The sequence below is a fragment of the Nilaparvata lugens genome, chromosome 11 (genome assembly GCF_014356525.2).
Source record: "Nilaparvata lugens isolate BPH chromosome 11, ASM1435652v1, whole genome shotgun sequence".
Classification (NCBI taxonomy): domain Eukaryota; kingdom Metazoa; phylum Arthropoda; class Insecta; order Hemiptera; family Delphacidae; genus Nilaparvata; species Nilaparvata lugens.
The window spans coordinates 27324003-27341493 of NC_052514.1; the positions used below are offsets into that span (position 1 = coordinate 27324003).

Sequence of the window (17491 nt, forward strand, 5' to 3'; positions counted from 1 at the left end):
CTAATTGATATTATATTAATTGATACTATTCTTATTGTATTTTTCCAGGAAAATACTATTACATGAAGCTTGATCATTTCAAATGGTCCCCTCTCAAATAGCTTATGGTTCTCTAAAATCAAAATACCTCAGAACTACTCTTGAACAATCATAAGATGGTTGAGAGATACAACCAATTTGTTCAACCCTTGTAAAAGTTGAATACCTCAGAACAACCCTTTCAAATAGCTTATGGTTCCCAAAAAGTTGAATAATTCAGAACAACTCTTGAATATAAGTATTCATTAATCAGTGATTTATGTTTATGTCACTTTATCAAGTCATGTTGATTTCAGTCTTTGTTAACATCTCTTATTTTTGAGTTTTATAATAAATATTATTGTTGTCCTGTTTCAGACGCAGTACAAAGAGTATGAGGCCAAATGGGAGAGCTGGAGGGAACAGCTTGTTCAAAGAAGAGATCAGATGAGAAAGAAACGGGAAACCAGATTAGAAGAAATTAAGCAGGTACGCGTATAGCTCATAATATTATAGAATAGTTCACTTTGTTAATGTATTATGGTATATAATCTTCCTATTCGTAGTTTTTAATATTATTGTTTTCTAGTAATATTAGCACTCAAGGTTATGCTGGTGTTGCCAAATGAAATACTAAATCATTTTCTTTTCAGTTTCAGGTGCTAATTCTAAGGCCCGATTGCACAAAGGCCTGTTGAATTTCAATCGTGATCAAAAGCTACCTGAACCAATCAGAGAAGCCTTTTTTTAAAAAAGCATTCTCTGTTTGCTTCTCGTAGCATTTAATCATGTCTAAAATTTAACAGGCTTTTCTGCAACCGGGCGTTATTATATTACATGTTTAACCTGTATTTAATGTTATTTTAAGGCAATAACATTTAATTTGATTTGTATTAAAAATTGAATGATTATGTTTGAATTATTGAGATTAATTAATTAATAAAAATAAAAGGTGCCTAACTTATAACCATTCTCGGTAAATACAGAATATTCATGAAAAATAATGACAAGTTTATATTGGATTTTAATTCAGAATGTCATGTCTATAAGTTTGGTAGTTCAGACGTGATGATGCGTCCAACATGTATTTTGTATCTCATACATGTATAAATCAAATCGTTTTGTTAATAAGATAAGAAAAGATTGATAAATGAGGCATAGTTACTTCAATGCCATCTTATTAATAAGAAGATAAGATATAATTATTGAGAAAAAATATCATAAGGAGGTATCCCATGGCGTTTTTGTTCCAAATTTCACTGTTAACTCAAGCCGATAGTCCTACTAGTTATTTTTGTGAAGCTATGTGATACTGGTAGTCTCTCATACTGTGCCGTTCTCACCTGTCACCCGGACAAAACAGCAATAATAGAAAGTAGGCCACAGTAATCGGTTTGAGTTAACAAACATCGATTTGAAATTTGGTACATAAACACCCCTATACCATGGGATATATTCTTATGCTATCTTTAGTCTTCTCTGATATAATCTTTAGTGATACGATGAAAAGATAAAAGATGAAGAAAATTGAGTTTATGGTGAAACAAAGGCAAAATTCCATCGCCTCAAAATAATGTTATTTGTGTTGATGTTTTCAGGAGAAAGCGGCGCAAGAAGCGGCGGCTAAGGCAGCGGCCAGCGCCACTAATCCGGCGACAAACGCAGCGGCGGCGGCTGCGGCTGTGGTGGCGGCAGCGGCAGCGGCTGCGGCATCGACCGCCCCTCCCGACCCCTACGGCTATGCGGCCCAGATGCCGCCTCCGCCACCCATGTTCGCGCCCTATGCACCCTATCCGGCCGCCGCCATGTTTGGGGCGCCGCCTCCACCCGCCCCGGCCCCTCCTGCTCCAGCCCCCCCGACCAACATGTTCAACCCGATGAGCTTGCCGCCGCCGCCTGTTGTCAACGCGGCCGCCGATAAGGACAAGGCAATGGTGAGTTGATTTCAAATCGAATTGTTCTGTTTTCAACAAACAATATTCATTTACTTTTTAGGGCTACCGAAATTATTCAAACACAATAAAAACTATCAAGTGCCCTCCATTCTATTACAACACAACCAGTTTCAACTCTTCAAGAGCAAGAGCCATTTTCTAGTAAAATCACTTGAAAATGGCTGATGCCGAGTTGAAAGTAGTGTTGTAATAGAATGAAGGGCACTTGATAGTTTTTATTGTTTCAAAAACCAACAATGTATTCATGATCTCATTTTAAAGAATTTTAAATATAATAATTATTCAGAACGCGGGTATAATAGTAGATTTTGAGCAGTGTATCAGGATAATCTCTAATGTCGATGTATATTAGGATAATGTATGTATTATGTGAGGTTGTAGATGATTTTAGATTATTTTCTTCTGAACTGTATGCTTCCATCAGTGAACAAGGTTTCTCTTTGTAAGTAGGCTATTATGTGAGGTTGTAGATAAATTCAGATATTTCTCTTCTGAATTGTATGCTCCCAGTGAACAAGGTTTCTTTAGATAGTATCATTCCGTTATGTGGATCACAATGTTTTCTTTTTTTTAAATGATATGATTTGAATTGTAATAATTAATAATTCAATTTTCATCTAAATCGATTTTTAGACTACTAACCCAGCTATGAACATTCTTTCCGCTGGAATTGATTATCAGTTCTTCTTAGTAATATACCGGTAAGCTATGAGTAGGGTTGAATGAAATTATTATAAAATAGTGTTGATATTAAAGAAAACTTTTAAACACTTCAATAAACTTTTCGTGGCCTGAATCATTTGTTCTTGATTTTTCTGATTAAATTTTAAATTTTTCTTCCACTTACCCATCTACATTTTCAATAATTTTCATTTCTAAGCTGGTGACAGTGCAAAAGAATATAATATATTTCTATTAATCGTGTTCCAGATCTAGAACCTAAGCAGAAATGTTTTGTAATCTAGATGAATCGAATTTAATTTTACTATTCACTCATCATTTTCTTTTTCAGAATCAAGACAAGGGCAGTCCTTTCGGAGGCCAAGGTATGCGACCGAAAGACGGCAAAGGTATTCCCGGTCTCGACCTGCTGGCTGATGGTGCTAAACATTTCAAGGACAATAATAAACCACCTCCTTCTTTCAATCCGTACGGCGAAAACAAGAACCAGCCAATGATCACGACCTCTGATGACTGTAAAGCGTTCGACTTTCCCAAGTCAAAGCCTGACAACCAGTCTGACTTCTTCAAAAACTTCAATGTTCCTCCTCCACCTTCCGCCGGCGGCTTTGGTGGAAACATGATTCCTGGCTTAATGGAAGGCTTCAATCCAGGCCAGTTCCCACCGAATTTCAACAAAGATGACCAGTCAGGCGAACGCCACAAGCAGAGCCGATTCTCAGGTTCAAATAACGAAGGCTCTTCAAGTAACCAAGGACCCGAAGGCCAATGGACGCCCGGCAAAGACCAGTTGAAGACTGGCGGTTCCCGATGGGGAAACAACGATCTCCCTCCCGATGAATCTAGCTCCTTCTCTCGAGGATCTCTTGAGGATAAAGGGTCCCGCGATAGATTCGGCAGAGATGACAGTAACGACAGATTTGGTGACAACAGTCCATTCTCTCGAGGTGGCGGCGACCGATTTTCAGGATCCCGTGACAGCTTTGGAAGGAAAGGGCCCGGAGATGGTCTGTTAGAGAAGCCGTTTGGCTTTGGTGGCCGACCGGGGGTCAACCTAGATGAACCCGACAGGTTTGGGGGTAGTCCCGCTGATAGGTTTGGTGGTCCTGAAGGTGATCGTTTCGGACCAGGAGGAGATAGATTTGGTGGAGGGCCCGACGACAGAGCCAGGGGTGGTCCAGGAGGAGGACGATTTGGTGCACCTGATGACAGGTTCGGAGGAGAACCTCGTGGGCCGCCAGAAGACAGGTTTGGCAACAGATTCGGTGGTGATAGGCAACAGCCTGGAGATAGATTTGGTGGTCCACCTAGACCTCGAGACAGGTTTGGCGGCGGCGACGATTCACAAGGTTTTGAAGGTTCTCAAGGAGACAAACCCGATGATGAACTATCTGGAGATGGATCCAGAGGAAGGGGTGGTCGATTTGGTGGACCCCCTGAAGGTGACAGATTCGGAGGAGACGCACCTGGGTTCAGAGATGGACCTGGATTCAGAGGTGGAGATAGGTTTGGAAGGCAGAGAGGAGGTCGCTTTGGAGGACCCCCTGGAGGCGATCGATTTGAACCCCCGGAAGGTGACAGGTTCGGTGGCAGTCCAAGAAAAGGTCTGCTGGACACTCCAGAAAGGTTCGGCCCCGGAGATGGTCCCAAGTTCGAAGGAGGATTCAGAGGAGGTCCTGGAGGAAATCGGTTTGGCCGAGACAACAGATTCGGCCCTGGCCCTGATGGACCTGAGGGATTCCGAGATGAACCTCTCCGTATGGGACCTGAAACGGATGCTGGCGATGCCTCCCAGCCTGGACCTGAAGGTCACGACAGCTTTGAAGGCCCTCCTGCAGGACCTAACAAGGTAAACTATATCTACTGATTCGACTTAACAATAGTAATCAACTCTATTAACGTATCATAAACATTCTCATTCTCTTTATTTTCTCATCATGGTTTATTTATTTGCTTATAAAAACATAACTACCATAAAAGTATATAAACACATTTAAAAAATGCATTCTGTACACATATAAATTGACTTGGATCTGTACTCAAATTATATTTAGTGGCTTCAATATGTTGCATATTCATCGTAATGCCACGGCCACATGACAGTTTATGATTTCTCTAAATCATTTACGACTTGAGTCTGTGATTGTATCAAGTGAAAATCACTCAAACAGATGCATACAGTGTCCAAAGCATCAATAATCTCCATTAGTTTTCCATATTCAAATTTATTTACCAAAAAATACATGAAGTGTTTCCACAGAGATGTTAATCCAGCATCGGAGTGTGGTTGGTATTTTTTGGTGTGGTTTTGGTTTAATTTTTCAACAATAATTCTATATTATAAGCCTGTTAGTAAACCTGTATTCATTATAGGAATAACTTCGTTTTCAATTACGGAATGAGAAAACTGTAGTGGTAAATAATGAGATCTCTTATGCAAACCCCATCTCTTACTGTATTAGAAACCACATACATTCTATTAATTTCATTTCTATGTTGATAAAAATCGTATTTTGTCGCAGGGTCCGGTCTCCTTATTGGATCTACCACCGATTAAACCACCTTTTGTACCAGGTAAGCATCATTAATAAATAATCGAGTCCAGTTTAGTTCATAAGTCAAGTCTAGTTTAATTTGCTGGTTCATTCTAAATTTTTCTTCGCCTCCATTCAGTCTTACTACAGTTAATGGGGCTATTTCGAATTCCTATACTACAATTTTTATTGGAGTAAAATGAATCATTATCTGATGCTTTATAGAGTTTCGCAACTGTAAGAAAAATCTTACATTTTGGAAAGCTATCCCCTTTACACTGTGATATTCGACTATAATTTGGTATTTCAATCATTCTAAATTCAAAAATTTTAGCTCATATATATTTTTGGATAGAACTTTGAACTCTAACTTTCCTGAGTAAGAACATAACCTATTTTTTCGGACATTTTATTATTTATCAAAATTTGGGAACAGAATAGTTTTGGGCTATGCCTGTTGTTCTATCCCGATCATATTCATATGATTTGTAATTGTATCAAAAAAAATAAAATAAATAAATACCCTTCTTGCGACAAGGAATAGAATGCTGATAAAGCAACAGTGAACTCTAGTATTTTGACAAATGGCATCTAACAACCCTATTACTCATTCTCAATACATTGGTTAATATTTGAAATGTATGTTAGAAAACATGTAGACCCAAAAAACACTATTTTTCTAGAGGATTTTTTGAAAAATGTTTAGTTTATCTGCAAAGACACACTAGTAAATTAAAAGCCCATATTTCATTTTTTCTTGTTTCTTGATGTGCTGTTACGTTTTCCCAATCACAATTTAAAATCATTCCACTGTTGTCCTGTTGATCATAGATTAGTTAGTCAATGAAGCCAGAGTGTAAAGGCTAAGCTATGAATTTAATATTTTTATAAATATACATACACTTTATTTATCATGTTGTATTTTTGGCCTCAAATATTCGTTCTTACATGCCTATAAAGGGTCATCTTCTGTTTTAATTTCCAATTTCAAACTTATTAAATTATTTGTGCAAATGCATGATTGAAATTTCACAATATTATAGATATTAATAGTTTTTGTTCTTTTTTCAGAAGGTCCCAGAGGCGGGGATGGTATACTAGGTCCGGCTCCAGATGATGTGGGCAGGTAAGTGTTCATATTATTACCATCGACAATCAGTGTTAATGCATAAATCCATCATTTTAGAAATCAGCATAGAATTTCATGAATTTCCTCAAAGCTGTTAAGTGGATTCATGTACCTCTAAGTTGTTTAGTGCACTTCGATTCAATATAAGCTACTGGTGTTCTCAGCTTATTCTTTTCACTTCTTGTAGAAGCAGTAAATTTTATTTTTGAAAGTGACCGAATTAAAAGTGTAATTAATATTAACTAAGTGATTCATTTAACAGAGTAGTACACTAAAAACAGTTCAAGCCTGGATAAGGTTCAGTTTTCTTTGAGTTGATCTATACTCATTCAAGATAGAACAATATTCATAATTCAGTAGCAGGTAACCCGTGCTTTACAACGGTAGGCTATAATTCAAAAATTGACCAACTGAAAACTTAACCTACTGAAATCTTGTAGAATTTGAAATTCGCCTATAATCATTCTCGGTAACTTGAGAATCTATATGCAAAATTTCAAGTTAATCAGTCCATTAGTTTAGACGTCATAATTCGTGAATTTCCTATCCCGTACGTGTAAAAGCCAATTCTTTCCTTCACTATTATTATAGATTACTTCTTTGCATATAATTGACATTTTAAAAATTATTTGAAATTGAGCACACATGAGAATTATCATGTTCTTGAATAGCAGTAGTCACTGTCCGTTGTCCAGTGGTGAAATAATATATTTCCACGACTATCACTTATTCATTTGTAATCAACTTTTCAAATAACTGAATTCCTCAATTTACAACGAGCAGCAATGTATACACTATATACGGTAGGCCTACTTTTGATTTCAAATTCAAATCTCAAAATTCAATAAACACTCTTGTTAAGCAATGACATGCAGCCATTATTTCAAGTGTAAGAACAATTTGTTTACTGACTGACTATCGCTTCAAAGTTCATTGAACTCATTTACGACAGTTGAAAATTAGCACAATGTAACTCAAAAGATTCATTCAATAAGTGAACGCATTATTCTTACTGTTGAAATAATGGTTTTATACAAGTGAAAAATTTAAAGTTCAGTATTGATGCACAAGTTTCATGTTTCAAAATATTCCTAGACTTTCCTTTCTTTTTCCTACTTCGTTCTCTTGCTTTTCGACATTTTTTTTTCATTTATCTCGAATTTTTATCCATAAATCATGTTTTACTCGTATTTTCTCCACTTGAACTACTTGTATTTATTCCATCCCCTATTTTATTTTATTCTCTCAATCTACACCCTTGTATCCTTAATCATTTTGATTTCTTCAATATTCGTAATCATCTTGACTTTCTGATAGAAAATAATGAAACTTCATCTAATTTCAGATTCAATTCGCCTAGAAATGATGATAGATTCCCTCCCGGTACTCCAGGCAGTAATTCAGCTCGCAGCCCATGGTAAATACCATCAATATTCTTCATATTTGTTTTGGTGCAATGTTGTCTATTTCAGCAACTCCGATTATCGTCTCTTCAAGCTACAATCGATCATCGAAAGAACCACAGCTGAAATCTCATACTAGACTATTTATCGAAACCTTTCTTGACCTTCATTACTTGAATAACTTATTTATCAAGCCCTAGAAATTACTCATGAATAGCCCGATCACATACATGAATATGCTCTTCATCCATTTTACTATATTCCACTTCCACCCAATCCAACTTGTAGGAGCTAAACCCTGGAATTCCACCTATCGATAGGTTAACTTGAATACACTTGAATTATGTTGCTTCCACACATTTTCTGTATGAATAAATAAATGAATATATACTTATGAGTTTCTACTGATGTAGTCAAGACAGCACCATAAATCAAAATTTTTGCCAATTTCGAAAAATAGTTTCACAGCTATCTCTTTCAATTTCTTTCAAACAATCTTCCACTGTTCAACAACTTTCAAGGCTATTTGAGAATCAAATAAATTTTTAAATTGATTTGTTTCCTCCACAATGAAATTTCCGCAGTAGCTGAAGGGCCACTCTATCATTAGCAAAGTGTTTAGTTAACTATTTTAAGGAAAATTCACTGGATTCTGTTCCCCTACTTTATTTTTCTCTCATCTCAATCAATCTCCGTAATTATGTTTTGACTTTTTCCGAAAAACCGGATTTTTTGAACATAAATTCCAAATTCGATAACATTTATGTCTTACTAATGGAACGTTTTTAGCAGGAAAGTATTTATCCCAAGAATTCATAAATTTGAAAGCTACGATAATTTCATTGATTCTCCCCTTGCGTAGATTCAAGTTTAAATGTGTAGGGTCAATCGGTATTTGATACAGATGCTCCCAACTGGATTTTTTCGCTCTTCCTTAATCTTTTCAAAATCCACAATTCACATTGTATTCCCTACATTCTTATACCCAGAACTATTATTTAGAGCCGGTTTCCGAGCTCGGGATTTTGCTAAGTTCTAGACTTTAAACAGCTGGAGTCAGAAAATTGGCTTTCCAAAAGGGGCGTAGTCGCAGTAAAACGACTAACGATTAAATTTCGAAAAACTAGAAAATTGAACACAAAATAAAATAAAGATAAAATAGTGTGAAGTTTCACTATTTTGAATTATTTGGGAATGTTTTATTTCGTCAAGGAAAAACGTTTCCAATTTATTATAGAAATGAGAAAAAAAGATTATCATAAAAACTGCTACTACACCCCGTTTCGGAAAGTCAATTTCCTGACTACAGCTGTTTAAAGTGTAGAACTAAGCTAAATGCCGAGCTCGGAAACCGGCCCTTAATTTGTCATAAACTCTTCTTGCAATAAGTTGATGTGAAAACTGTTATAGACGTAGTTGATGGAACTTCAATATAGAGTGCTTAGACTTTTATATCTCTACGAAATCTACCTCTTTACAGAAATCCCTTCCATTATAGTTTGGTATACTCCTATTCCCTGGAAATACCCAGAAAATTAGTGAAGAAATTTTCTACAAAGTATTAATCAGCTTCCAAAATGATTATCTTCAGTACGTCGTCGATTGTATTAATTTGTATCACCGTATACTATAACTACTTTACGTTGAGATAGGACCACGGTATAGTCTACTATTAATGCAGAAATATGTAATAGTAATTTGGTACACACTTATTCCCTGTAAATTCCTTGGAATTGAGTCAAGAAATATTCTACAAAATATTAATTAGCTTCCAAAATAATTATCTTCAGTACGACGATTGTATTAATTTATATCACCATATCTATAGCTACTTCAAGTTGAGATAGGACCACGGTATTGTTTATCAATGCAGAAATATGTAATAGAGATCTCCTACTAACAGTTATCAAAAGAATTAATTTCAGCGAATATTATAAGACTCAGTAGAGCCCATCATATTAGAAAAAAGTTTAATAGAGAAACGTCGAATGAATATATTCAAGATGCTCACTGGACAATGCTGGAATTGGACAAATAATGAAGTATAAAATGAACTTTTCAGGAAAGAAATTAGTTTGGATGTTTGTTGGTGGGGTGTCCCTCACGGGAAAGTCCCACCTAGTCTTGAAATATCATTTAAGCCGTCAGTTACGAATATTATAGTTATACTTCATCAAGGACCGACACGTTAACGTGCCCATCTTCATCGATGTAGATTTATGTGACAAAATTTCTGAATCGAGGTCATCTACAAAATGAAACTTGACTGTTGAGATGCAGTGCATCAAATTAAGAAAAACAAGGCTTAAAAGAACTGTCATTCTTCAAGTTAGGATTATACTACAGTATTGGGTATCAATGAATTTACTCACTTTGGGTTATCAATGGAATAAAACTAAAAATGTGAGGTGAATCAACAGAAGAAATTGATTACTCAATACAAGGTTTATATATGAAAAACAAACTATTATTGCATCAATTCAAGATAATCGTCTTCAAGTTAGGATTGGACTACAGTATTTCCCTCCAATGTAAAGTATTTCGTCGAATTTCCCCCATTTCAACGTTATCAACAGAATGGAACTGATATTTAAGAATTCAACAAAGTACACCATATTTCCCAAACAGATTACATCGACTACGGTTGTATGCATAGATTCAAGATAGGAGGATTGGACCACGCTCTTATCTTGGTAGATGAGAGGCACGTGAATCTATCAATAGAATGGAATTGATAAATTAGGAATGTTTATACAAATGTGACGACCTTCTAGACTTGAAATACCCAATACTAAATGATGAGGCCCAATTGTAAATATTGTAAATACTCATTATAAATTCTATAACCCAATTCTAAATCCCGAACAAGAATTGGACCTTGATATTCAAATTTGAAATGCTCATTTTCTAAATTAGGATTGGACTTTGGCATTGCTACCCAATTTATAAATATTTAGTAGAATCTTTCTGCGTGACTACATTTATCGAATGAAACTGTTCGGACAATTCAACAGAATCCATCAAATTCCGCAAAACATAAAACAACAATTATTTAGATTCAAGATGCCTTAGTTTAGGTTAGAATTGGACCTTAATATTGGTCACCGGATGTTATATAATTTTCCCACTTGAGGTTATTTATGAAACTTGATGGGACTTCAGAGCCCATCGAAAAACACCGTTTACTAAAAGTGGACGATCATATAAATCCAAGATGCCGCATCAAGTTAGGATTGCACCTTCAAAGACTTCGATAGAATTCTCACATTATCAACAGAATAGGAAACTGCGAAATTTGATATGTTTTAACAGAGGAAATCTAATTGAGAAACAAAGGCTAATGAAATAAATCTGAATAGTCTTGATAGATCTACACGACGTTTAGTTATCGTAGGTCCGTATGCAGATATACTCGGTTGAAACGGAGAAATCTCAGCTGTTCGTTTAAACCCCGTATGAAACACATTATGATAAATGCAACCATATCTACAAGTAAACGAGGTTCAGCATTAAACGTAGTGTGTTAGCATATGGTCCTTAGTGTTGGTTGAATGCTGATGGACGATTATAAATTTGAAGGACAAAAAATGTACCAACTAAGTAGATATCTAGTAGACAAGACATAGATGTTTTTAAACCAACGCCAGTAAAATATCGTATTCTCCCTGAACATAGAGCATAGCACCTAAGTACCTGTAGTATTTATTCATTTCGAACCATTCAAAAAACGGTGATACTTCAAGTTTGAGGCAGCTGCAAAGCAAAAGCTAATATGGAACTTCATTTTTAGGACTTCGAAATTGACCATGAAATTCATTCTACACTTTTCATCATTTTTTTTTCTATTGATAACAACAGATAAACCACAGAGTAAGGAAAAATATTCACTTTCCTTATTTTGCATACTTCCAAATCCTGCCCAGATATTGAATATTTATTATCAGTGATATTTGAATCAGGTCTACTTGTGTATGTTACTACATAATTTTTTTTAATATTCAAATTGAGCTTATTCAGAAAACACCATCGAGCAAGATTGTTTATATCTTCTTGTAAGCATTCATTGTTATTTGCATCTTGGATAGATCTAAATATATTGAAACCATCTGCATAAAGCAGTACCCTGGACTCCATTGAATATGGCAAATCATTAATTGAAAGAAGAAATAGAAATTGACCCATGTTTGATCCTTGAGGCACCCCTGCTGTGCATATGTATTTTTGGGATCTATTAACTTTTGAACATATTGTTCGCGTTTGCAGAGATAACTGCCCTTAAATTTGTCTGCCTTAAACGAGAAGCAAAAATCATGATAACGTTTTTTTTTTCAAGAGTACATCATGGTCAACGGTATCGAAAGCCTATGAAATATCTGTATACACCACGTCCATGCTACCACCCTCGGCTAGTACACATGGCTAGATTGCAGCAGATTGGAAACAGTAGAGAATCCAGACATAAAGCCATACCGAACTTCAGCAATTCTAGATTTGATAAGCCAGAAGATACGACTATGCAACATCAATTCAAAAAGCTTTGCCAGCACATTGATTATTGAAAGTTGGTCTACAATTTTCAACACTCTCCTTACTGCCAGACTTGAATATTGTAGTCACACGGCCGAAAAGCATCATCGAATGTAAAGGTTTCAATAGACAAGTTGAAGATGTAAAGCAAGAGCTCGGTTAATATTGGAGAACAACCTTTTATTATACAGGCTGGAATATTAATAATCAGGTCCAGCACACTTTTTGGCATTAAATCTATTTATAGCCTCCACCACTTGAAACTCCGTAAAGTCCCAACCGTCAGAGTCATTAGCATCCACCATTTCACACTTTAAGATAGAATTCAGATTATTTGATGAATTGTATTTTGCTATAGGCAGAAGAGAAGTAGGATCCAAAGCGGCTACAAATTGTACTAGTTATTAATTTATTAACTTGCCATTTGACCGTTTGAGGTACCTGATTACCGTTAAAGGTTGTTATAGTTATAGTGTTGTGTTTTTTATTTTATTTCTACAATTTTGTCATGACTTCCGCAAAAATATAAACATATAATCATATTACCATATAAACCACGTGATTCCATAATGTGTTATGTTGCCAATGCATATTTGCAAATGTTTTCTTTTTATTTTAGTCAATACATGATTGAAATTCCCCCGTATTTGTACATAGCAATCGTTTGATTGGAAAACAACACCAACATACTAAGTGATCCCATCTTCTGATCCATTTGTAGGTTTCCTGTTTTAAGTATTGCTCTTCGGTTTAAGAATTACAAACTGTTTTCATCTTTCTTCATTACAAATACGAATTTTGCCATTGAAAGTATTTGGAAACAACATATTATTACAACTTGGGTTATTATAAAAAATGTGTTATCTATAATGACTGAAATTATCAAAACTAGATCAGATGAATTGAAACCATACCAATTAGGTGTTCGACGTATAGAAAATGAAACTGCTATCGGTAATGATGTATGTGAATAATTTCGCCTCGAATGGAATCAGATGTAATGGCTGAAGAAATACTACAGAAACTTTCTTCGATTGTAGAAAGCAAAACCGACAAATAATTATGATAATGAAAGAATAAGAACGACGACATGTTTTCCCTCAAAAATTCGAATATCACTCTTTGCCACTCCTCATTGAACCACCCTCGATATATTTGAGATCAAGTTCAAATTTGATATTATTTTTATTTAAATATATAAAAACGATTGTAATAAAGTAATAAAAATCGTTGATCTTCGATAAATAGTTGACTTTGGGAAGTTATTTATACAACATAAAACAATCACTTAATAATTTGAAGATTTGCATGTATTTAAACGCCGTTATTGACCGAGCGAAGTGAGGTCTAAGATTCAAGTCGATGGTTTGGCATTTCTCTTAATGTTTAAATGTTGAAATGTTTATATGTTGCGCTTTTACGGCGAACGCGGTGATAGATTTTCATTAAATTTGACAGGTATGTTCCTTTTTTAATTGCGCATCGACGTATATACAAGGTTTTTGGAGATTTTGCATTTCAAGGATAATATAAAAGAAGCCTCCTTCATACGCCAATATTAGAGTAAAAATCAGACTAAAGAATTATTCATCATAAATCAGCTGACAAGTGATTACACAGATGTGTGGAGAAGCCAGTCTATTGCTGTATTTCCATAAGGTCTATAGTTTCAATCGGGTACTTGTGGATGAGAATACTGCGTGAGGTCTACTGTTCACAGAACTACTAGTATAACTAGTAGTTCTGTACTACTAGTATAACTAGTAGTTCTGTACTACTAGTATAACTAGTAGTTCTGTACTACTAGTATAACTAGTAGTTCTGTGAATAGTAGACCTCACGCAGTATTCTCATCCACAGTATAACTAGTAGCTCTGTACTACTAGTATAACTAGTAGTTCTGTGAATAGTAGACCTCACGCAGTATTCTCATCCACAAGTACCCGATTGAAACTATAGACCTTATGGAAATACAGCAATAGACTGGCTTCTCCACACATCTGTGTAATCACTTGTCAGCTGATTTATGATGAATAATTCTTTAGTCTGATTTTTACTTTCCTTGCCCTATTACCATAGGTAAGGAAAGTATTGCTTTCAGAAAAAAATTAAGGTACCCCAATTTCTAAATTTCTATACGTTTCAAGGTCCCCTGAGTCCAAAAAAGTGGTTTTTGGGTATTGGTCTGTGTGTGTGTGTGTGGTGTGTGTGTGTGTGTGTGTGTGTATGAGTGTATGTGCGTCTGTGTACACGATATCTCATCTCCCAATTAACAGAGTGACTTGAAATTTGGAACTTAAGGTCCTTACAATATAAGGATCCAACACGAACAATTTCGATCAAATGCGATTCAAGATGGCGGCTAAAATGGCGAAAATGTTGTCAAAAACAGGGGTCTTCGCGATTTTCTCAAAAACGGCTCCAACGATTTTGATTAAAGTTATACCTGAAATAGTCATCGATAAGTTCTATCAACTGCCACAAGTCCCATATCTGTAAAAATTTCAGGAGCTCCGCCCCATCTATGCGAAGTTTCATTTTAGATTCTCAATTATCAGGCTTCAGATACAATTTAAACAAAAAATTTCGAGTGGAATAGATTGAGCATGAGAATCTCTTCAATTAATGTTCAGTAAAATTTTCACCTAAAATTAAAAATATGCTCGAAATTCGATAAAATGTGATTATTCAATTGCAAACTGTTGGCAACTGTTGATTCTATTAAATGATTCACTATGAAGAGATAGCAGACCTCGTGTGTCTCCAGCGTTATTGCCCTGTCACCAGCATGCTCAAATCTTTGAATAGTAGACTTGAGATGCGCGGGAACACTAGTGTCAGGTGATCAATTTTCATAACGGCAAGGAAAGTTGTGTGAGTGCGCCATACCAGATTTTTACTCTAATATTGGCGTATGAAGGAAGCTTCTTTTATATTATCCTTGAAATGCAAAATCTCCAAAAACCTTGTATATACGTCGACGCGCAATTAAAAAAGGAACATACCTGTCAAATTCAATGAAAATCTATTACCGCGTTTCGCCGTAAATGCGCAACATATAAACATTTAAACATTAAGAGAAATGCCAAACCGTCGACTTGAATCTTAGACCTCACTTCGCTCGGTCAATGAATATTAATAGGTTTACAATATCAGACTGGTTCAATCAGTTTTGATCGCGTTTGAGCTGTTTTTATGCTCAACCAATCTTATTCAATTTCCCCGGAGTAAATTTTCTAAATGTGTTACCTTGAAATATTACCTCAAATAGGAAGTTCAAAAATAGATTTCTATTTGCAGTTCAAGGATTCAATAAGCTGTTAGACTCTGATGAATTATCAATTCATAATGCATGCTGAATTAATTTAGGGGACTTTACTTATTAGCTCACATCCTTTTGCAGTTTGATAATTAAGGTCCCATGAAACTAGACTATTCATTTCCAAGTAGTAATCGCGTTAGATATTGATGATTTTCAGAACTAAAAGCATTCTGATATTCAAAAAGTAACTCCTCTGTTTGAATAATATAAAATTGAGTGATGAATAAAATAAATAATGGAGTACCAAAGTGAAATATTTATCTCAACTATTTTAAATATCAATATCTGTTTGATATTAAAACATATTCTAATCTATGAAATAAGGAAATTTTCAGTCATCTGGTTTTACAAAGTGTTCCATATATTATCTTCAGACATACTACCAACCCATTGAATCTGCAGACTTTCTTACCATTGATCTTCAGAGATATATTATGTTTGGTACCCAACTATTCACAACACTAATATTTTGACAACTAGCTTAAAATATTTCCAATTCGATAATATAAACTCAATAAGAACCACAAACTATTAGCATTCTTCGATGAAATGTGACGATTCGAAACTACATTAGTCCAGACATCAGTGGTATTTCAAGAATCCCTGTTAAATTAGGAATGACAAATAATTAGGTAGAATGCGATTACACATCATATCTTTCATCATCGAATGACATATACTTGTGTTTTTTCTACAAACTTCCTAAGAACAGAAATTAATTGATTAAAAATGAATTTTTTAATCGATCTCCAAATGCCACTTAAATTATTCTCGTACTTGAAGGAAAACAACGGTGCAGTATTATGAAACACCTCGATTAATATAATATGTAGATTCATACCACATTGTAGATAGGACACCACTTCAATTGTGCAAGCTAGTTCCTCAATGTCTTCTGTTGCTAGGCCTTTCAGAATGTTGAAGGATTCAAACAAGCCTTATAAAGTCCAACGATAAACGATACACTACTCTCTCTTGATATTTAGGTAGATTGAACTCCTCTATCAATATAATCAGTTCATCGATTCCCACCTACAACATTTTAAAATTCATGTCTTCTTTATCACGTTTATTAAAAAAATCAGAATGTTTGTGATGAATAATTTTTCATTATGGAGGTTTTTCGACAATCTTACTACGGCTTACTCACTGCATTACAAGAAATGCTTTAAATAAAAATTGCGAGGAATTATCCTGCCCAAAGTTATTTAATAAAATACAGGTATTTCCATTCTCAAAATGTTGAATGCTCCAAAACTTCATCGTCAAGATTACTTAGTAGGTTGATGATTGTACATGATTACTTGTTACTATACCCACGATCCTCTACCAATTGATCATTGCTCATGAAAACACAATGAACTTTTGTTATAGTCTAGTGACGCTCTTCATAATATAAGGGTCTCACTACAATGAAAATTTATTCGTGCCTCTTCGATCTTATGCTGTCACATCGATCCGTGGTTACTCCGAACTTGAAATTGAAATGTGGCTGAATTCCTATGTTGGACTGTGATTTATTATTACTGCTCATACACAAGGTTGTACACTTGACATTTTGAGGAACCTCATTATTCTTTTGAATGGTCGATTTCTGCGAAATTGAAATCTACTCCCTCCCACTGATGTAATGAGCTGTATAGTGAAGTAGTGAGTTGTGAATACAATATTGTACATACTTATTTATGGTTATCCAATACGAATTAGAAACCTATCTACGATATTAAAATACATTAATAAACCACTTGAAATACGAAATTGAAAATTTTAATCATTAGTCTTTGAATATTCGACATGTAGTGTTTTATCGTCCTATCTACTACTTTCGTTGTTATAAACAGGAGACTCTAATTGATCGAATGGAATAATCGAAGATGCTCGTGACCACCTCACAAAGCACAATCGAAATTCATTCTACATGA

The 17491-nt window shown here is 35.1% G+C and overlaps 1 protein-coding gene across 1 annotated transcript in view; it reads left to right on the forward strand.

The window, feature by feature from the left end:
• The window catches only part of LOC111062937 (YLP motif-containing protein 1-like), a 58213-nt gene that overhangs the window by 551 nt on the left and 40171 nt on the right, over positions 1-17491 (forward strand). The window contains exons 2-7 of the mRNA XM_039437266.1: positions 397-507; positions 1617-1952; positions 2986-4503; positions 5177-5228; positions 6260-6314; positions 7663-7734. Of these exons, the coding sequence (XP_039293200.1) occupies positions 466-507; positions 1617-1952; positions 2986-4503; positions 5177-5228; positions 6260-6314; positions 7663-7734 (2075 nt within the window). The 5' untranslated portion in view covers positions 397-465. The remainder of the gene's footprint in view (positions 1-396; positions 508-1616; positions 1953-2985; positions 4504-5176; positions 5229-6259; positions 6315-7662; positions 7735-17491) is intronic.